Source organism: Centruroides sculpturatus, unplaced genomic scaffold (assembly GCF_000671375.1).
Source record: "Centruroides sculpturatus isolate CEXI.00-Female unplaced genomic scaffold, Cexi_2.0 scaffold623, whole genome shotgun sequence".
NCBI lineage: Eukaryota > Metazoa > Arthropoda > Arachnida > Scorpiones > Buthidae > Centruroides > Centruroides sculpturatus.
The window spans coordinates 431,155-452,976 of NW_019384836.1; the positions used below are offsets into that span (position 1 = coordinate 431,155).

The following is a 21,822-nucleotide window of genomic DNA, read 5'->3' on the forward strand; positions in this document are numbered from 1 at the left end:
GAAAGAAATGAGCAAGACAATTTGATTGCTTTGCAATGTATAATCTGCATAACTTATGTACATATTCACAATATGCTGAATTATTCTTTTGTATATAGCAACTCAGGAGAGTATGAATTTAAATAAAGAATTTTATTTAAACATTTATGTACAATATATTTATGACTGTAATAAAGCATATGTAACAAAATTTCTTATCCACAAATTATATTACTTTTTGCAGTGGTTTTGACAAGGTACTTGGTCAACTCCAACAGCAACTTGAATTTTTTCTGTAAATAAAACATTTTATAAATGATTTACTCTTGTAATCCAATAATTTATTTAAATTTAATAAATTGTACGTGGCAAAACTATCCTTAAATGTGTCAATTAATATCAAAAAATTGTTTTAATGCAATAATATTTTATTTAATTTATTGAGAGTGAAGTTAAGGAAATTCATTATCCTAACTTAACTCAATGCATTCTATGTTGTCAAAATAATTCTGAGATCATATTTTACATTTTCAAGAGGATGGACAATATTACCACAAAGTTGAAGTACTGTATAAAATTACATACACCTCTGTATGACAAAATTCAAAGTTTTAACATTTTGTGCCTAGAGTAAGTCTCATTCTTAGATTTTGAGAATTTAAAACTATAATGAACATGTCTGATTGATTTGGCAAATTACTGATTTCATCTATACATATCTTATTTGGAACTAAACATTCAAATTTTACAGTGAAATTTGTACAACACACATCTCATATTGACATGTTTATTGCTGATAGTAACTAGTTAATCAGTATATTGATCATTTTCATTGCCATTTATATCTACTTTGGAAACAAGAGAGAAAGATTTGTTTTGATAGCAGGCAGAAAAGGTATCTGTCAAATGTGATCAGATTATTGATCAATTTCAGGTTACCATTTGTCAGGAAACAACTAAAAACATTTAGAAAAAAATATAGAAAAACAAACTGTAAACAAAATGCTTACTAGCACTAAAATAAAAATACTGGAGGAAAGCAAAACAGAAAAATATGAAATTTTGAAAGAATTTGACATTCTACTGGAGTACTCTGGTCTACATGTATGAAAAACTTCAAAGAACAACAGAATCAGACAAAGCATAAATGTGAATATCCAGATGCTAAGTATGTATTGAAGTAGCCAATATGGTATAGAGACAAAAATTCTGCCAATAGAAAACTTCCGAGAAAAAAGCTGAATAATTCAGATAATACTGAATTTAAAGCAAGCAGAAAGGGCAGGATAAATTGAAGAATAAGCATGAAGTATTTTTCAATAAAATCTGTGGGAAAAGTGAAGAAGAGCAAGTTTGCACAAGCTTGTTGAAAGTTTATCACCAGGATGAAATTTTCAATGCGGATGATGAAGTGGAGTTACTTTTTTTGTGTCTGCCAGACAAAACAATAGAATTGAAAGGTGATTCAAGTCAGAGGTAAAAACAGCAAAGAATGTATAACACTTCATTAGCTGTCAAGTTTGTTCCTGAAAGAAAACTGCCATTGTTATTAATTGGAGAATCAATGTTTTGCATTGCCAAAATGTACTTATACAATATGCAGCAAATAAAAAAAAAGGATGGATGATGTCAGAGCTTTTTTTTCTAAGAGGCAGTTGGCAGTTGTGGGTGTTTCAACCCACAACTGCCAAAAAAAAAGAAAAATTAAAAATTGAAGTGCAGAAATTGTCATCATAAAATACAACTTCTAGATCATGATACAGAAAACTTACTATTTATAAATGATGGTGACAAATGTTTTTAAAGATGGAGTGAGTGAGTTTGGAGTAAACCTGCTAGATGAAATGTTAACAAAGCACCATTGCAAATTGTTTTGCAACAGCAGGTTTTGATCAATAATTTGTTGGTGCTTTGAATAAATCAGAATCCATTAACTATATCAAAGAAGCTAGGCCAATCTCATTACAGCAATGAGTGATGTAAAAGTGTTGTTCAAAGGTTTTGTCAACAATACTGTCTTCAGATAAGAAAACCAAGCACAAGAAACAAGTGAAGTTGAAGAGGAAATAAATCATGTCAAGGACAGATATCCTGCTGCTCTTAAATGTAGGAAAACCAAAACAGCTCTAGAGCTTTTAAGGAGCTCTTTAAAAACTAAAGGTACATAAAAAAAAAAGTTTGATTTTTGGTAGATTTTTTGTTTTTTTACAATGATTATCTAGGAACACAAAATTAACAAAATTAGTTTCTTCTGTCTCTAAATTATGGAATCTGGTCCACAGTTGGTGACTTTTCTGATTTTAGTTTTGATGCTGGCCATTAGAGTTTGAAACTGCTTTGTTTAGACTTGATGTGCTGTTTCAGTTCCACTTCATTTTCAGCAGACCATCCATTTTCATACACCCTGACTGATTTGAGTTAACCGCTGTATGTAGACTGATAATTTTGAACCATTCCACAAAAACTTTAGATACCTTATCTAACAATTGTCGTCTCTAAAAAAATAATAAGTAAGTTAAATACTGTATCATAATAAAATCTGTTTATTTGAAATTTCTGATAATCTGGCATGCTAAAGATTCTAGGCAGGGACTGAGTTGAACATCCAACCAACAAAGAAAGAAAAATGTCAATGTGTTCAAATTTGGCACTAAAATCAAATTATATATCATGTAAAGCCAAGTCATCAAAACATGATGTATTTTATGGCATAGAAAATCTATTTGCTTGCAGTATCCATGTACTGTATTAAGAATAACTGAAAGAATGGAATAAACATAACATTCAAAGTAAATAATAATTTTTGAACATGTTATCTAAGCAAAGATAGAAAAGATCTGATAATCTACCACCACACTGTTTTCTATGCTTGTTATTACACAGTAAAAGTTTTTTAATGCATATTGTAACATATAAAATTTTATCCAAATTAATATTGTATGTATACATTGTAATTTATATGTAATAAATAAATACATGTTTTATAACTCTTTTTCATTATAATAAGTAGTAATAACATTTAAACATATTCAGCTAGGCATATATCACAACTGACATAAATTATACCAAAAATGATTTCTAATTCACACAGTATATTGGATCAAATATATAAATAATATAAAGTTTACCTCTCATTTTTTATTCTATGAGCTGGATTTTTGGTTCTGTGAGTGTTAACTATTTATAATTCATTTATAAATTCTAATGCATAGTTATTTTTCAGATATGCATTACATTAGTTTATCATTTAATAAGCATAATTTGAGTTAACTATTAACATATTTAAAATGTATCCTAATAATCTAAGCTTACAATTACTTATAAAAATTGTTCAATTTAATAAGTAACAGATTAAAACACTTTCAATAATTATTTGAAAATACCTGGCAATAAGACATGAGATGGAAGGGAGGCATTTAGCCACTCGTCACTTCCATCACAGCAATCACATATACCATCATTCACCTGGGAAGACTTAATAAATACTGGATTTTTTCTATTTTGGTAACTGCAGTAAAAGCTTAAAAAATGAAAATATAAAATTAAAATAAATATAGACATATATAATTTATTTTAAATTACTCCTATACTGAATAATAACAAAAACATCAAAAACATATTCACCAATAACTTATTATAAAAACATTCACTTTTAGGTGATTATCTTCAGATTTATACACACATTCTGTAGCTTATATGTATAACTAAATAGTCTGTAAATATTAATCTTAATTTTTGTGTAGGTTTAAACATTTTAAAACTTTATGAACTCAAGTCTTTAGAGGCCTTCCATGCATGGGAAATCTCTATGAATTCAAAGCCTGTATAAAATAAAAGATCACATTGCCTGTATTTAATAAACACATCATTTAGAATGTTTTTTGAATTCAAAGTGTCCATTTAAATAATGTATAAATCTGAAAATGGTAACTTAAAGTATTAGACAAGAATGAGATAATTATCAAGTTAGCCAATTAATGAATGATTAATTGGAATTTTATAATTGTTAACAAATTTTCTTCAAGTAATTTTTAAATATCTTATACTGGTCAGTAAGAAACACCACAATCCCTATTTGTTTATTCAGTATATTAGCAGGTACATTGCATGATCACATCACCGTAATAAAAAAAATTAGCATGGTTTTATATTCACATAATAAAAGAAATCAGAATCTCTGTTGCTTAGCATCTTGTCCAAATTGCCTGCTTGCTTGCTTGCTATATAAGATACTAAGAAGGAAAACTACATGCTTGGTTATGCAATTAACAACTGGCACATAAGTAACAACTACATTCATAAGATAACTGGGATTCTTAAATTACAAATGCTGGACCACTATATATTCTCTCTTCCTCTGTTCTCTTAATGCCTCTAGTAATTGTCTCCTACTCTTGGGTAATCAATATATCAATAACTTAACCTATCCATAATAGCTAGGGTTACTGATCATCTGGTTTTGAGCTGAATTGTCTGGATCTATCCATCTTGTGACCTTTGTCCAGTGTTCAATTGAGAGGTCAACCCAAACATTGGACAAGTTCATCCAGATAATAAAAATAAGTACAAATAAAGTGTACTTAGTTTAATGTGATAATTTTGATTGTACTATTTCCATATAAATTTCTTGACATTGATTCAAGATAAAGTTTCATTATCTTTGTTAATGTAGAATACATATTATATATTTTCTTAGCAATTCTATACTGATGTCATTTAGAGCAAATAGACACAATAACTTTAATATTTGTGATGGTCATATTTTTCCATTATTAACTGATAAAGTAATTAACATATGTCACAATTACTTCCACACATCAGACCTTTCAAGTGCAATGTAGCTAATAAGTATAAAATAATCTACTTGTTTAAAAACAAAAATTTATTTCAAAAATAAGATTGAATAAGATTAAAGCCTAGTCCTTAAAAAAATACACATTTCTAAAAATTTATTAGTACAATAATAGAACATTTCCAATTTGAATAAAAATTCAGACTGAAAACACAGGTACAAAAGCTAGCAGTTTCTAACAAAACTACATGGTATCTATTCAATAATTATCTGGAATTATTATTAATGAAGCTAGAGTTTCTTTAAACAGCATTTTTTTCCATTATTATTATTTACTGATTACTTTGATTATTAGAGAATTAATCATCACTTGATGATTAATTGGTAGAGGAGTCTATTTGAATGAATGATTAATGAATATCAAATGATTAATTGGTACATCTCTATTTATTTACTTAAATTATAACAGCAAATTAACACTTACTTTCTCATTTATAATGGAATATACCTTATAATAGTTAATCTATCTTATATAAGTTACAGTAAAACCTCAATTCATTGTTTTTGTTGAAAGACATGAAAGAAAACTTTGGATAAGAGAAAACAATACGTTTGGAAGCTTATATAATATAAAAAAAGGGTCACGTTTTTCTGTATTTACTAAATCAAAAAATGTATACCAATGAAATTTTTTTCCATTGTCAAGTCCAATATACATTACATAATTCTTTTTAAAAAAGTCATTAAGCTTCATTTATTCACTTTTCCTTTTCAAACTGAACAATAAACTTTCAATATTTGTAATGTTTGCCTTGTCTCTTTCAGTGATGTCATGAGCTTGCAGATACATTCTGATATGCTCAAATATATAAAGTACTTTGGTAAAACTTGGCACCGGTTTGGGACATGGTCAATAGAAATTATAATTTTATTTCTTTGCACTTTTATATTTTTAATATTTAAAATTTAATTGGAAAAAATTCTGTGTATAAAACAAAACAAAAAATTTTAATTATACTTTTTCTGTTTGAATAAAAATTTCAAACCAAAAACAGAGATACAAAAAGCTAGCAGTTTCTAACAAAACTAGATGGTATCTATTCAATAATTATCTGGAATTATCATTATTAATGAAGCTAGAGTTTCTTTAAACATAATTTTTTTCCATTATTATTATTTACTGATTACTTTGATTATTAGAGAATTAATCATCACTTGATGACTAATTGGTAGAGGAGCCTATTTGAATGAATGAATGATTAATGAATACCAAACGATTAATTGGTACATCTCTATTTACTTACTTAAATTATAACAGCAAATTAACACTTACTTTCTCATTTATAATGGAATATACCTTATAATAGTTAATCTATCTTATATAAGTTACAGTAAAACCTCAATTCATTGTTTTTGTTGAAAGACATGAAAGAAAACTTTGGATAAGAGAAAACAATACGTTTGGAAGCTTATATAATATAAAAAAAGGGTCACGTTTTTCTGTATTTACTAAATCAAAAAATGTATACCAATGAAATTTTTTTCCATTGTCAAGTCCAATATACATTACATAATTCTTTTTAAAAAAGTCATTAAGCTTCATTTATTCACTTTTCCTTTTCAAACTGAACAATAAACTTTCAATATTTGTAATGTTTGCCTTGTCTCTTTCAGTGATGTCATGAGCTTGCAGATACATTCTGATATGCTCAAATATATAAAGTACTTTGGTAAAACTTGGCACCGGTTTGGGACATGGTCAACTCAGCAACAGTCACCTTAGTGATGATCAACTCACCAATAGAAATTATAATTTTATTTCTTTGCACTTTTATATTTTTAATATTTAAAATTTAATTGGAAAAAATTCTGTGTATAAAACAAAACAAAAAAAAAATTTTAATTATACTTTTTCTGTTTGAATATATTTATGAAACAAGTTTGAGAAATCTAAAAATCCATACATACTGGCAATTTTTAAACATTCCAAAGTAGATAACTTATATTTAACTTATACTCCCCTATATTTGTATCAGAAAACATGTGCATTCATTACTTCCCCCTTTTTTTTTTATCTAGTTTATGTCAAGTGCAGAATTTGTGATTACTTAAAATATTACTTTATAAATTTTTAATGCAATACTCTTGTTCATATTATTTGTTATATTCCAAGGCAATTTGATAAATTAATAAAATTCATTTTATAAACATGATTAAAATTATTATTGAATAATAAGATACAAAGCTAGTCTGAGACTGTTGGGATGTTACAATGTTACTCGTAATCCCTTTGGTCCATCAGGTTGTTAAGACTTGCTCACTGAGTCACTGAATGGCTTTTTATAAAATGTCATTGGGATCACAGGATCCTTCTGACATCAGGACTGACACTAGCTAGGGTAGAAGTTTTGCACCCTAATTCACGATGTTACAATCTAGATGTTAAACGGAGGGCTATATTCTACTGAGCAGGGAGGAGTTATGGGTAAGTTCCGATTGTAGTGGGGTGAATGTCTGTACTTAAGTAACTGAGGGAATCAACGGCTTAAAAACATCAACTACTGTTACTGATGCATAACAACATTTCTGTGTATACAACATTTCTTTTTCTTAAAAATAATTATTCCAGGATTAATGTTCTTCAAGACTAAAAATTCTGGCCAAGAGATGAAGAGAAAATATATCAAACAATAACTAATGCAGATTTAATTTTCACAATTTAAATAGATTTCATTGAGAAACTCTAGAAATCAATGTTTCTGGGAAAATGATAGGAAATAAAAATTGCAACTGCAGACATTCAAAATTCACAAAACCTTTTCTGCAAAGCAAAGGTTTTTTTGAGAAAATGATATAGCTGGGAACAATAGATTGAGGTTTCACTTTATATTAAAAATTAAAAACAATGATTAAATGAAAATTTCTAATGCTATCATTATTAGATATAAGAATTTACATCTAATCCTTAATTATATAGTAGATTAATTCCACAAAAGTTGTGTAAATCAAGGGTTAGTGTATATAATACATGTCAATAGGGCCACATTAATGCATGGTCATACCCAGCCATGATTGGGGACCTTGCCTTCTTAAGAGCTTTATCACACTACTCATTAATAATATTTTGGCTCTATCTGTAAATGTATAATACCTATAAAGAAGTTAAACCTAGGAGCTCAGAAACAATTAAAATAATCCTTATTTATTTTTTATGCAATCTTGCTATAATTTAAAAAAATTGTACAAAATCTATAATTATTCTTAAATTTTTATTAATAAATCCTTATTCCAACTAATAGAATAAGAATTTTCTTTTTAATTTTTAACTTTTAAAGCACTAAGAAGGCTTTTTCCTTAGCCATCTTAGGTTCGGCTAGGATCACAATAGAGGTGGATTGATGGCAAAGGGAGGTTTGACTTATCTACATCAACCCATCCATGAAAATTTCTGAATCAACCTGGACTCAAACCTGGATCTGCAGACTGACAAGCTAACTTTTATGCTTTACTACCATCAATAAAATAAGGATAGTAAAGGATCAATATCTTAAATCTTCAATATTTAAATGTTTTGATTTCTTCAGAAAATAGTAAGATTTTTGAACTCACCGGCCATTTGAACAGGCAGCTGTACTTGGTTCATCAGAAGCATCTTTACAATCACAATAATCATCATTCACTTGAGAAAAAACAATTTCATTTTTGCCATCAAGGCATTTAAAGTAGTTTGATGTATTCTGGTAAAATTTTTGATTCTGAGGTAAGACACCAATGATTATATTTAGAGATTTTATTGATTTATCTAATTCTTCGAGAATCTGTTCTTGATGCTTTCTTTTTGAATCTTCCTTAAATTGTTTTTCAAGTGAATTTTCTCCCAATTGATTCATTGAAAGTAACTGATAGACCATAAATATCATACCAATCAGTATGATTGAAATCAGCAGATCTTTCCTCCGATACAGTGCTCTTTTGGTCTTCATCACTCAATGGCATTTTATAAATGCTTACATAGTAAATTACTGAAAATGAAATTTAAATATACAAATTATTTCATATCCATAATAATTTCTATACAATAATAAAAATTAAGCATCAATTAATTCAATCAAAATAATATCTTTAAAAACTATCCATTTTATGAAGTTTTGTTCTAATAGACAATTGAAATTTATGTTTACTTTTAATCACTGTATCTGTCAGCTTATAGAGACACTATTTTCATTATAAATGCCTTCAAAAAATTGTCCTCCATCTTAAAAGCCAAAAGCTGCAATACAGCACATTCAAAAGATCTAAGAAGTCAGCAAACGACAAAATGTAGGTAGTATAGTTAACATTATGACAAACAAGTAATCAGTAACTAGTGATTATTTATTGTGATATCGTCACAATGCAGGGCTGCAATTTTTTATCATATTTTAAATTTATTTCATTTAAAATATAAATTGTTCACCTCAAATTCCCCCTAGTATCTTCCTCCTGTACAGTACATCATACTTTTCCTTTAACAACAGAGTCGTGTCAATCATCTATTAACTGCTTTCAAAGGAAAACTTTTGAATTGAAATAACACAACTTCCAGTGCAAACTAGAAGTTCATATATAGTCACTCAGGTCCTCCTGCCCCTAAGGTTTCCATATCTGGTCTCAAATTTCATCTGTCTAATTCCATTCTTGAGATTAAGAAAAGACAGATGGTTGAACGACAGTGGGAATTTATAGGTCTACAATTTTCTTCAAATTGCAGCCCAATTACCAGGATGTTGTCACAATAACAAGTAAATTTCAGTTATACATTCATGTCCAAATCAATGACAAACATATTAAGAAAGCAAAGTGATGATAATAATAATGTTGAGAATAATGATTATGTCAGTAACAAATCTGAAGTTGAATAATACTAAAATAATAAACGAAACAATCCTATCCCTTTCTATATTGGCTTTTTATTTGTTTTTTCTTAAATTTACTGTTCTGAAATTAGGATGTTTTACAAACTGCAGCATCTTATAAGCCAACAAATACAGTATATTAAATATTTTTGAATACTAATAAATTTTTATGCATAAAGCATACACTAACAATGAGGGAGATAGAGCAGTGGTTCTTAACCTTTTTATACTCGCGGCCCACCAAATATTTCATAATTTTTATGTGACCTCCATTTTTAAAATAATAATTTATATTTGTTAAATTATCTATAATAAATTGATTTTTTTATTATTGCTTTATTTTTAAAATTCCAAGCATTAATAGTTTCTTAGAATTACTTTGGAATAAAAGAAGTAAATACTGCAGTGTAAGTAGCATATTTGCATTTATTTCTTCTGTACTAACAAAGTTGTAAGTAGGAAGAAATAAGAAATAAATAAAAAAAAACTAAATACGAAAACTTTATCTTTCTTATTTCACTTTTCAATATGATATTCGGTTATACATCAATTTTCTTTTTATTATATTCTGAAGGAAATTTTGCAGAATTTGGCGGCCCCCGGAAAACTTCTTACGGACCCCCAGGGGGCCGCGGCCCCCGTTAAGAAACGCTGAGATAGAGCATTAAGAATTCAGTGCTTATATCTTAATATATACACTCTGACAATGATTTTTTTGACTGGTTTGTCATGAAATAGTCTACATTCAACCATATGAGTGCTAATGCATTATTAATACTTATAATTAAATTTGTGGAATGGATTGTCCACAAAGCAAGAAAAAAAGAATAATTCTGAATGAAATATTTTTAAAATTTGTGATTCAATAAATATTCATGATGTTTTAATTTCAAATATATAGATATTTCCTCAGCAAAATAGGGAAAAATATAAGTAATAAAATGTAATTTTATAGTACAGTGGGTGATCGGTTAACAAACATCATCCATTCCAAGACCATGTCAGTTACCCAAATTGTTTATTAACCAATTATCGATTTACCATAGATTCTTATGGGAATTTGATTAATTCCTTCTATAGACCCCAAAAAATAAATAAAAATTATATACTTTCTTACTACGTTTATTTATTTGTATAATAATATATACATACACAGTCTTGAATTTTTATCAGTTATTTTTTTCTGTTTATTGGACATTAAAGAATCTGTCCAATATTGATTGCTTTTCCCTCTTCAGGATTTTTCAGAATTAATAGCATTGTCATTGTAGAGATCCCCAAGCCTGTTATCCTGAACCTAGCTTGGATGCCATTCTAAGACCATTATTCCGACATCCTCTCACTTCTTTAAAAGATCTTTAATTGCAAATGTCTGCTTTGGTCCTCTTTTTGTTTTTCAGAAGAAAACACATCTCGCTGAAATTCTTGGTTTTTCATTCAAGAGTTCTTGAGGTTCTTCTGATGTCAGATCAGTTTCAGGTTCCATTATGAACTCTTCAATGTCATTTTCATTCACCTCCAATTCAAAATCTCTAGCAATTGTTACAATTTCATCCATAATTTTAGGGACCTCATCTCCATCTCCCTGAATGCAGGAGAGAGACAGCTTTTGCCAAGCAGAATTTAACTGTCATTGAATGATTTCTGATCACGCCTTTTGAATGGTCAGAGCATTCTGACCAATTTTCTGTGGTTTTGGCTGACTTACATAGGCATTAATGTTAAAAAACTCTGGTTTACTCAACACCATTTAACTTGTTACCACTGGATAAATTGACATACTTTTCGTTTAGATGTCGGATAAGTCAACTTCCCTCCTGAAAAAAATGAGTTCACACCATACAGCTTAACATCTAGTGGTGTGCGGTGACATTTGATGATAGGGAAACTGTGCTGACCCTGGATAGAATCATTGGAAGCATTATACGATATTATGTAGCATTCACAAGCTAAACAGTATGAGGTTGGTGCTCTGTAAAGCACATGCACAAACACCTATAATCTGGCTGCTTTATATCATTCAAATATTTTCGCCATGGAAGCTATCCCATATTCGACAATACAGCACTTCCATTGAGAATATGCATATATGAATTTATATTCAAATATACAATAGCAATCTTATTGTTTTTCACATGTATAGAATACATTTGTAATAAGAAACATAATGCGGTTATAATAACATACTAATTTTAATTAATTCAAAGTACGTTAAAATATAAAAATAATCGCACAATATGTATTTATATTTCCCTTGTATTTTTACAAGGGAAGCAGCATTTCTGCAGCTTCCATGGACAGCACGCCACTGTTACCATCACAGCAGAATCCAATTTTGCATTTTCGCACTTTTCACTCATGCATTATTTGCACCAAGTGTTTCACATTTCTGTTAGAAATGAGTATCCAAAATCTAACAACACTTATGTTGAAAGAAAAATATGAACTTGTATGTATCTGAATTTGAATGTAATAAAACTTCACAAGCCAAATTTGCAAACCAAGAAAACCTTTGAAGAACCACATTGGTGGGAATTCTGAAGAAAAAAGAGGAAATTAAGAAACTTTTTCTTGGTTCTTCGATGTGGCTGTCTTCAAAACACCAGAGAAAGTCACTGTACAAAGATGTCAAAGATGCTCTGGTACATTGACTAAAACAAATTCATTCATCAAATCTACCCATTTCAGGACCGATACTGAAACAAAAAGTGATGGAAATCACTGAGGTACTTGGAGTAGAAAACAACTTTAGTGCCAGTGATGGATGGTCAGAGAGATACATTGCATATACTGTATAAAGCACTACTGTATTTTCCTAATTGTAGTTTTGTGGTTTTTTTTCAACTTTGTTTTAGTTTTAGTCATCATATCAGATAACACAACACATTTCCACTTCCCCTCGGGGTTGAATTTACTGGTTAAAGCTGTATATTCGTTTGTGAATGGTTGTCTATTTAATCCGACAAATTCTTTCAGTAGACTATCTTACAGCATCAGGTTAATGAATTCTTTTATTATATTTTTACATATGCATTTCGAACTGGTTTCATATTTCCAATTCCTCTTCAGTGTTCTATAAATTACAATTATAGAAATTAAGTTGACAAAAATATACAGATTAAAAAATCAACGAAGTATCTAGATGTTAAGTCACATAATATAAACACATTATTAATACCTTTAAGGAATTTACACATTTCCCTTTATCTTCAGTTAGATTGTTACATTGATACGGCACTTTCATTTTATCACATTATATTGCCTACCTTGGTATGAATCGCAGTATGATTTAACAATTGCTATAATCAATAATAACACAATCATAAAAATCATAAAATGACATATAAATAGTTTTAAAAAACTTATAAAGTTTTCAAAATATTATACGTACAGGTTTTTTCGAAAAAAAATATATTCTACTAAACCAACAGTACTGGGCGTAAAATGTAATATGTTGAAAATATTGCTATAAATGACAATGATAAAATTAAGACACAAACATTTTTCTAAAAAAGAGGTATTTTTCCCCTTTACAAAAAATATACATACAAATTTTTTTCTTTTAATATTACTTGAACATTATTCTATTCATCAATTTTGGGCTTAGATCCGCAATATAATTAAACATTACTACAAATAACAATATATAGCAACAATATAATTATAGCATTTCCCTTGGGGTGTCAACTTATGCAGACTTGATTGTATGTACAACTTGGCAAAGCCAATATCATGATGAAGCTGGAATTTTGAAATTTGATGTATGGACTGAAATATTCCAGGTCAAATTTCTCCACATACACTCTATGGGTGGGTTGCCAATCATAAGCTCATCACACATTACATATCAGTCATGTTTACAAATGCTGTTAATTTACATTGATATCTACAACAACTTTTTATTTTGATGTTTACCAAGAATATTTCACATATACAATGTCATAACAAAATTAACTTTTCAAAACTCACACATGTGCATATTTTAACCAGTCGATGAAGTTAGTAGACAGCTGGCTGCACATATGGGCATTTTAAACATATAGTGAAACCTTACTTAACGAGCATAATTCGTTCCAGAATCTTACTCGTTAAGCAAAACAATTTTTCCCATATAAATTAATGTAAAATACGATAATGAATTCCATGCCAAAAATAAAATACACAAACATTTTATGTATAACGTTTATTCAAAGAAAATTATACAATATACATTGTTAAAGAGCACAAATCATCATTATTTCTTCTAGCAGAGAATGAAGCAACCTGGAATGCAAATTTGATTTGCAGAAAACAAAAAAAAAAATCAAAATTTAATTTGGAATTGGTCATTAAATTTAATACATGATGACAGCATAACTGCCTACTTCTAGTCAAATTACTCAATTTCTAATATTTAATTATAGCCTTTACATAGCCCAAGAATTTGGCATATCGTTTGGCATATCGTAACGAACTATGGTCATTGATGTTTATATGTAATATGTCCGAACACAAGTTTGGTCACAATGTTTGATCACAAGCGACACTAAGATGCAAGCAGAACGAGTGCTAAACACAAAGCGATATAACATGCACAGAATCCAGGACTTCCCCTCTTCTCGTGACTTTTTTATAATTTGTCTTGCTCGTTATGCAATAATAACAAGTAATTACTTGTTATGAGAGGTGCTCGTTAAGTAAGGTTCCACTGTATCTTGATGTATTTGTCGGTATTATGACAAACATGCACATCCTCCCCATACCTGCGAGTTTTAAACTGCTTTAGATAGAACGGTAGATGCATATCGCCATATTTGTGTTCCTATCAAGCCAAAACAGAAAAATCTACACCACGGAGCTCAGCTTCATTTTCCTAGAGAATACATAGTTACATGTCAGCAGTTGATGAAATAATGCACAAGACGATAGAAAAATATGTGAAATTAGGGGAAAAAAATATGATACAAAATGTAAGAAAACCAAAATGGGAATATTCTATGCAAAACAATATTTTGACTTTGCATCATTGATTCTGTAAAAGATATACGAGGGAATTTGTGAACTCATTTTTGATAGTGTGTTAAATTTAAATATTAAAAAAAAATAATAATAAATGAACTCTCCTATAAATATCTGCTATAAGATTTAAATCCTCGACATCATTGTTTACATCTATTTTCTTTTATTAATTTTTCACGTGGGCGGATAACGAAAATAAAAACTATTTTAAACAATTTCTATGATTAAAATAATTAAAAAACGAATAATTTTCTAAATTATTTTCATATATAATTTTAAAATGATATTATAAAGGCTAAAATGAAATTATAAAAGATTTTAATACCTTTATCTTGCATCCGTTTTAATCAAATGGTGGCTGACATGTTTAAATTTACGCCCTCTGGTGGAAAATTAATTGTTAATCTATTTAATAAATCAAAAATAAATATTTGCGTATGAATAATTTTTTGTGTTTCAACTAAAATGAATATTTAAAAAAAACAGAAAATAGAATTATAATATATGGCAGGCCTTTTTTAAAAAATAATTTTTATACTTTTGGTTTTTATAAAAAGGCATAAAAATATTGTAAATGCCAATAAGTTTGATTAAGTCTGACTCAACTCAAGATATGATATATGACACATGATCCCCTTCTATCTCGCCGCAAGTTCTTTACTCTCAAGTTTTATACAATAGTCTCTAATTATAAGCGGCCGGATGGCCGATCGGTCAAGGTGGCAGCCTACCGCTCTGGGGGATCCGGGGATTCGAACGGGTCGAAAAAATCCCCAGGAATTTTTCGAGGGGTGGTCCGTTCAGCTATGTCGGGCCCCGTCCCTCACCACCCGGCAGCCCCATTTTGGGCCTGGCCGAACCCACAATGGGCCTGCAAAAAGAGGCCCTCTTAGTGCCCACAGGCGGAGAGTTAACAATGATATTTTAAGACAAATACTGTCGATATAAAAACAAAATACCAGTTGCGACTTTATTATTCAGTACTGTATTTATTTCACAATAAATCGCTTATTAAAAATTCGTATAATTTATATTTTTCAATAGAAATTATAAATACAGTAATTGAAAATTTAAAAAATAAATATTGAGAATGTAAAAATCAAAACTTATAAAATTACAAAGTAAGAATGCTCTAAAAAGCAAAATAAAGTTACTACTGTATAAAAATTTTAGAACTTTCCTTTCAGAAATAATCAAAAGGAAACATAAATGATAATCGATCTGTCCACCTATNTTTTTTGTGTTTCAACTAAAATGAATATTTAAAAAAAACAGAAAATAGAATTATAATATATGGCAGGCCTTTTTTAAAAAATAATTTTTATACTTTTGGTTTTTATAAAAAGGCATAAAAATATTGTAAATGCCAATAAGTTTGATTAAGTCTGACTCAACTCAAGATATGATATATGACACATGATCCCCTTCTATCTCGCCGCAAGTTCTTTACTCTCAAGTTTTATACAATAGTCTCTAATTATAAGCGGCCGGATGGCCGATCGGTCAAGGTGGCAGCCTACCGCTCTGGGGGATCCGGGGATTCGAACGGGTCGAAAAAATCCCCAGGAATTTTTCGAGGGGTGGTCCGTTCAGCTATGTCGGGCCCCGTCCCTCACCACCCGGCAGCCCCATTTTGGGCCTGGCCGAACCCACAATGGGCCTGCAAAAAGAGGCCCTCTTAGTGCCCACAGGCGGAGAGTTAACAATGATATTTTAAGACAAATACTGTCGATATAAAAACAAAATACCAGTTGCGACTTTATTATTCAGTACTGTATTTATTTCACAATAAATCGCTTATTAAAAATTCGTATAATTTATATTTTTCAATAGAAATTATAAATACAGTAATTGAAAATTTAAAAAATAAATATTGAGAATGTAAAAATCAAAACTTATAAAATTACAAAGTAAGAATGCTCTAAAAAGCAAAATAAAGTTACTACTGTATAAAAATTTTAGAACTTTCCTTTCAGAAATAATCAAAAGGAAACATAAATGATAATCGATCTGTCCACCTATTTTCGTTATTTAGATCTTCGCAAATATATTGTTTCTCCTGCAGTGGTAGTTTTGAGGACTAGTAGAAATAAAATACTTCATTGCAAAAAGAAAATTAAAACGGCAATTGATATTTTGAAATTTATTGACAAGTGCTTTTAAAATTTGGGGTATCAAAAAATAGCACAATATATTCATATCGGTATTATCAATACAAATTACCATGCCAAATACAACTCCATCTTGATATATAAAATGAAATGGATGCTATCATGCATGTGCACCCTCAAAATTCCCTTTTTTTCACGTTTTTGGGTTCACAAGGTCTTATTGTTGAGATTTGCAAAAAAACCTGGGGATCAAATTTGACAAATTACAGTACAATACTTTCCCACGTTATAACAACCAAGAAAGTAAAATAAAAATACAGTAGTCAGAAACCATTTGTGAGATCCGAATAACACCGGGTCTAAAATAATAATTTAAAAATATTATTAAAATTTTGTCATAAAATATTCTTTTATTTTGATGGAAAAGTAACGTTTTTCTAGCGTGGGAAAACAGCTAGGAGAGTCACTTCCTTTGACGGAAGTATGAGCATCCTCTCTTTTTCCCTTATCTGCTAAAAATCTCGCTTCGATGGGAACTGTTTATCCCTCATTTCTACCCCTTCCCATCCGTCCACGTGGGAAAATCCGAATACAATGATTGGTCGTAAATGGGAAGATATCGACGAAGTTCAGCCGAATTCGGGGAGTTCTTCGGCAGATCCGAGAGTGACGAGACTCCACTCATTTGCTCTCTAAGGCCAACATCCTTAAGAGTTCGTCCTTTAAGATCGGAGAGTGGAAAGGACTCCACACACATATGCCAGCAGACCAACACCATCGTCATACCCTGTCAAGTTAATCCTAAGAAAACTATGAAGTTCCTTCGCCGAATAAGAAGATGACACTGCCAAGTAAACAGGTCGTATGTTTAGGAATAAATTGTGAGCTCTCTCTCTCGACCCGGTATAGGCTAAGAATAGACCCTGACATAAGGAAGAAGGTGAATTCGCCATCACCAACTTTCGCTCTAAATTATAATTTAACAGTAAAGCCCTCCACACTCGTTTCCCTAAGTTTGGGAAAGGCCATTCTTGTGGACGAATGAGACTAGTTTCACCAACTAGCCGTCGATTAAGTGGTATTAACTATCTTAGTAGATAAGTACCCCCGGCAGATCTCACATCTGGTTTTCAGGAGTGGGGTTGAGAACTTAAAATCCCCTAATAAAATCTCGAGAGTAGAGTAGTAGAGTAGAGATCTGATTCAGAAAAGAGATTTTTAAGATTTTAAGTCGATTAATATTAAGATAATTTTAAGTTTAAAATAAATTAGAAAAAAGTTTAGAAACATGGATAGAGATAGGGAAGAACCTCCGCGAGCTACGTTAGCTGGTAATCCAATAACTTTAGGCGGTTTGGGTGGAATGATTCCCTTATTGCCAGTATTTTCGGGAGATATAAAAGGTCCAAAAATATCTGAATTCTTTGATACATTAGCGGATGTGACTAGAGTGGCAGCATGGTCAAAGTCCCAGATGCTGGCTGTTGCCAAATTGAAATTAACTGGTATCGCCAGGGAATTCGTGAGAAAGGATAGGCGGATTAAAGAAATGAAGACTAACAAACACTTTGTTATTGTTTTAATCTCTTCTTGTAAGGCGTTTTGAAACCAAAACTAAGAAGAAAATACTTGTGGCAATTTTAATTTCTTGTATTCAATGGACGATTTCTCTCCCTAGGCTTGCAGTCTTACTGCGTAAGTTTGAACATATGAAATGTCAGATACAATCCTTTTACTTGATTTTGTTCCTATCAAAACCTAAAAGAAACGAGACAACAGTTAAGAACGAAACGATCAAGGTACTCATCGCCATCGAGATCAGAACCAGCCCTTCCCTCTGGAATTTTCCTTTCGAAAAGTCTTTATATCTTTTTGGATGAATGATGAGACGACTCTAAACTTTCTCTGGAATGAGTCCTTGGATATGATTTATATTTTGCTATTCGTGGAAGTCTTAGAGAAGATGGAATACATTCCTTTCATCAGATGATGTGGAATACGTCTCCCTTCTATGGGAAATGCAAGCCTTCTTTATGTATATCATCCTTGTCTTCATTGGAGAGAGAGACTCTTGTTCCTGATCGTTTGGGTATGTGAAGAAAGAATGCCTTGCTCGTCAAAATTGAAATCTAAATTACTTCCCCAGGTTGAGTTTTAAATACATCCTGCGATATATTCTTTAATGACTCCAGACCACCAAATTGCCTTTCTCTTGCTATTCCTGTTAATTTTAATCTGGTCACTACCAGCCCCTCTTCTAAAGGGAGAGATGACTGACTATTTGGATCCCATAATAAAATATCCAACGACAAACATTCAAGATGCATCATTTTTATGGATCCACTCGAAGGAAGATCACCTATATAAACAGGAAAGAAACATGTTAAACACCTCAATTGATAATAATAATTACAAAAGGGGTCATCTGTGACAGAAAATTCTTAAAACTATCGATCTCTCTATACAGCTCTTCTATTCCGTTTACACATCTGTTTATAAATGTATATGGGTTTAAGGATCCACTTGAAGGAAGATCACCTATATAAACAGGAAAGAAACATGTTAAACACCTCAATTGATAATAATAATTACAAAAGGGGCATCTGTGACAGAAAATTCTTAAAACTATCGATCTCTCTATACAGCTCTTCTATTCCGTATACGCATCTGTTTATAAATGTATATGGATTTAAGGATCCACTTGAAGGAAGATCACCTATATAAACAGGAAAGAAACATGTTAAACACCTCAATTGATAATAATAATTACAAAAGGGGCATCCGTGACAGAAAATTCTTAAAACTATCGATCTCTCTATACAGCTCTTCTATTCCGTATATGCATCTGTTTATAAATGTATATGGGTTTTTCTCAAAGAAGAAAGAGGAGAAGAGCAAACACTTATGTATGTGATGTCACACGAGGAGCTTCAAGACATTTTCATGTAAAGACCTAACTTTATTTGAAGAATTTTGTTTATATATATATATATTTGTGTATAGTTATCTCCATTTTTTTTTCGATTCATTTATTTGGGAGCCTAACCAGATTCACTACCTGGTACCAAGCACATGCTTTTTGGAACACTTTTCAAAACAAAAAAAAAAAAATAGGGAGAAAATTTATGACCTTTCAAGGAAAACAACGAAGGTGTACTATTGTTATTAATTCTTAAATAAATCATATTAGCAATTAAGGAGGAACAGTGTTTTACAGGATCGGCACTGGTTTCCTGCGATTACAGATGATAAACAAATGACTATCTTTGAGGAACGACTTAAGTGAATTTCTGAAGATATGGGAGTACCTTTTACTGATGACTTTCTCCAGTGAGAAGAATACGTTCCCATTGTTCAATTGATGTAATGGAGTTATCATGTGGTCGAGAGGAAAACTAATGTTTCTGCCTCTTCTTCCAAATTTTAGAAAGACGTTTGGAGAAAAGAAAGCAGAAAAACGATTAATCTCATTCCGAGTCAATCTCATACATCATCCTCGTATATAACTTTGTCGAAATGTTGTTGACATATATTGATATTATTTTTTTGAAATTCAAGGAGAGAGAAACCTCCCAAAATCGATTTGTTCCATTTCGACTTCAATACTAATCTCTCAATTTAAATATCGGTATTGCCAAAGTCATCGTTTCTGATTTCTTCATTGTCGTAAGTCATACTCTCTTAAAGAGACCAATTAGGTGTCACTAATATTTTTTCCCAATAATTCTCCCTCGATTATTTCTAGAAGTTTTGTCTTCTTCAACGTCGCCTATTATTCTTAATTTTATTTCAAAATTGCTGCGCAATGCCTGTTAATCTTTTATCTCAAATCCAAATATCCTACCCGCCAACCTATGATTTTGTCCAGTGAAATTGTGAAAGAGTGATCAGACTAATCTAAATCCAATTTAATTTCTCAAGTTAATAATTACCTGGGAGGTAAAAAGATTTTATAGGGCAACATATCATTTCTGTTCATCTATATCTCTAGTTTATAAGTTAGTATTAATAGTAATGTGAGATGGAAATTTAAGAATATATACCCCACTCAAATAGATAGTCTAAGGGGATTAGAATAGAAACGAGGTCATCTGTAGAATAATTTAGATGTAAGACTTAGAGTAATAATAACTGAGAGAGAGAGAGACATTAAGAAAATGAAATTGTCTAACATACTACCTTATAATGAAAAACTTTTATGTACCTATGTGATGATAAACTACATCCTCAACTCTTAAAATGTTTTAAATCCATTCAGCCTCATATCTTGAAATACGAAAGTTCAGGTTGATTGGTTCGGTGATGTTCTCGCGAAACATTAAGGGAGAAAAACATTACTTCTCCTCACTAGTGCACGGGAAATTATGAACTTCTAAAAGTGTCTCCCGATTGAAAGACGACAACCGTAGACCAATGAGATTGTTACACTCTCAACGAATCTCCAAACATCTGTGTTTCATAAAACTTTCAGCAAACATGTTCCAGATGTGTGACAGATGTTTGAAAGAACAATGAAACTTTGGTGACTTCTCCACCATTTTCTCTAATTGTTTTTCGGACAGAGGTAAAAAGTTTCCTAAATTCCCATAAGGAACTTATTTCAAGTGCACACTCCACTCCAAGTTATTATTAGATACACTCGTCGAAACCATCCGTACGTTCAACAAACTACGAACTATGTCAACTTTTTACCTTCATGTAAAGGACAATGAAATAGGTTAATTATGTTAATCTTAATATTTTAATTGCAAATTTGTTTATTTTTATCAATGCATTTGAATTTGATTTATATATATATATTGTATACTTTTAGATTTTTGATTTGTTTAATGAGATTTTCAGAGAGAGAGAGAAATTTGAGCTTATGTAATAGGGTGAAAAATCACGCCTCATTTAAATTTAGTGTGATTTTTGAAGATAAGAGAGTAGTGTGAGATCCGAATAACCCTGGGTCTAAAATAATAATTTAAAAATAATATTAAAATTTTGTCATAAAATATTCTTTCCTTTTGATGGAAAAGTAACATTTTTCTAGCATGGGAAAACA

General features: G+C 30.5%; 1 protein-coding gene across 1 annotated transcript; it reads right to left on the reverse strand.

Moving 5' to 3' along the window:
- Window positions 1-117: 117 nt before the first annotated feature.
- Window positions 118-15,042, reverse strand: LOC111630209. The gene is made up of 4 exons (XM_023374276.1): window positions 14,990-15,042; window positions 8,381-8,793; window positions 3,363-3,499; window positions 118-272 (listed from the first exon to the last, which is right to left on the reverse strand). Exons 2-4 carry the CDS (start codon window positions 8,752-8,754, stop codon window positions 211-213), a joined length of 573 nt encoding a protein of 190 aa, XP_023230044.1. The 5' UTR covers window positions 8,755-8,793; window positions 14,990-15,042; the 3' UTR covers window positions 118-210.
- Window positions 15,043-21,822: the final 6,780 nt, after the last annotated feature.

What these genes read in the sequence shown, in the direction of transcription:
- LOC111630209 (XM_023374276.1), bottom strand. Translation starts at nt 8,754, where the DNA reads ATGAAGACCAAAAGAGCACTGTATCGGAGGAAAGATCTGCTGATTTCA. An exon ending in GCTGCCTGTTCAAATGGCCG is followed by an intron (nt 3,500 to 8,380) that starts GTGAGTTCAAAA and finishes TCATTTTTTAAG; the next exon opens with CTTTTACTGCAGTTACCAAA. An exon ending in ATCTCATGTCTTATTGCCAG is followed by an intron (nt 273 to 3,362) that starts GTATTTTCAAAT and finishes TTTTATTTACAG; the next exon opens with AAAAAATTCAAGTTGCTGTT.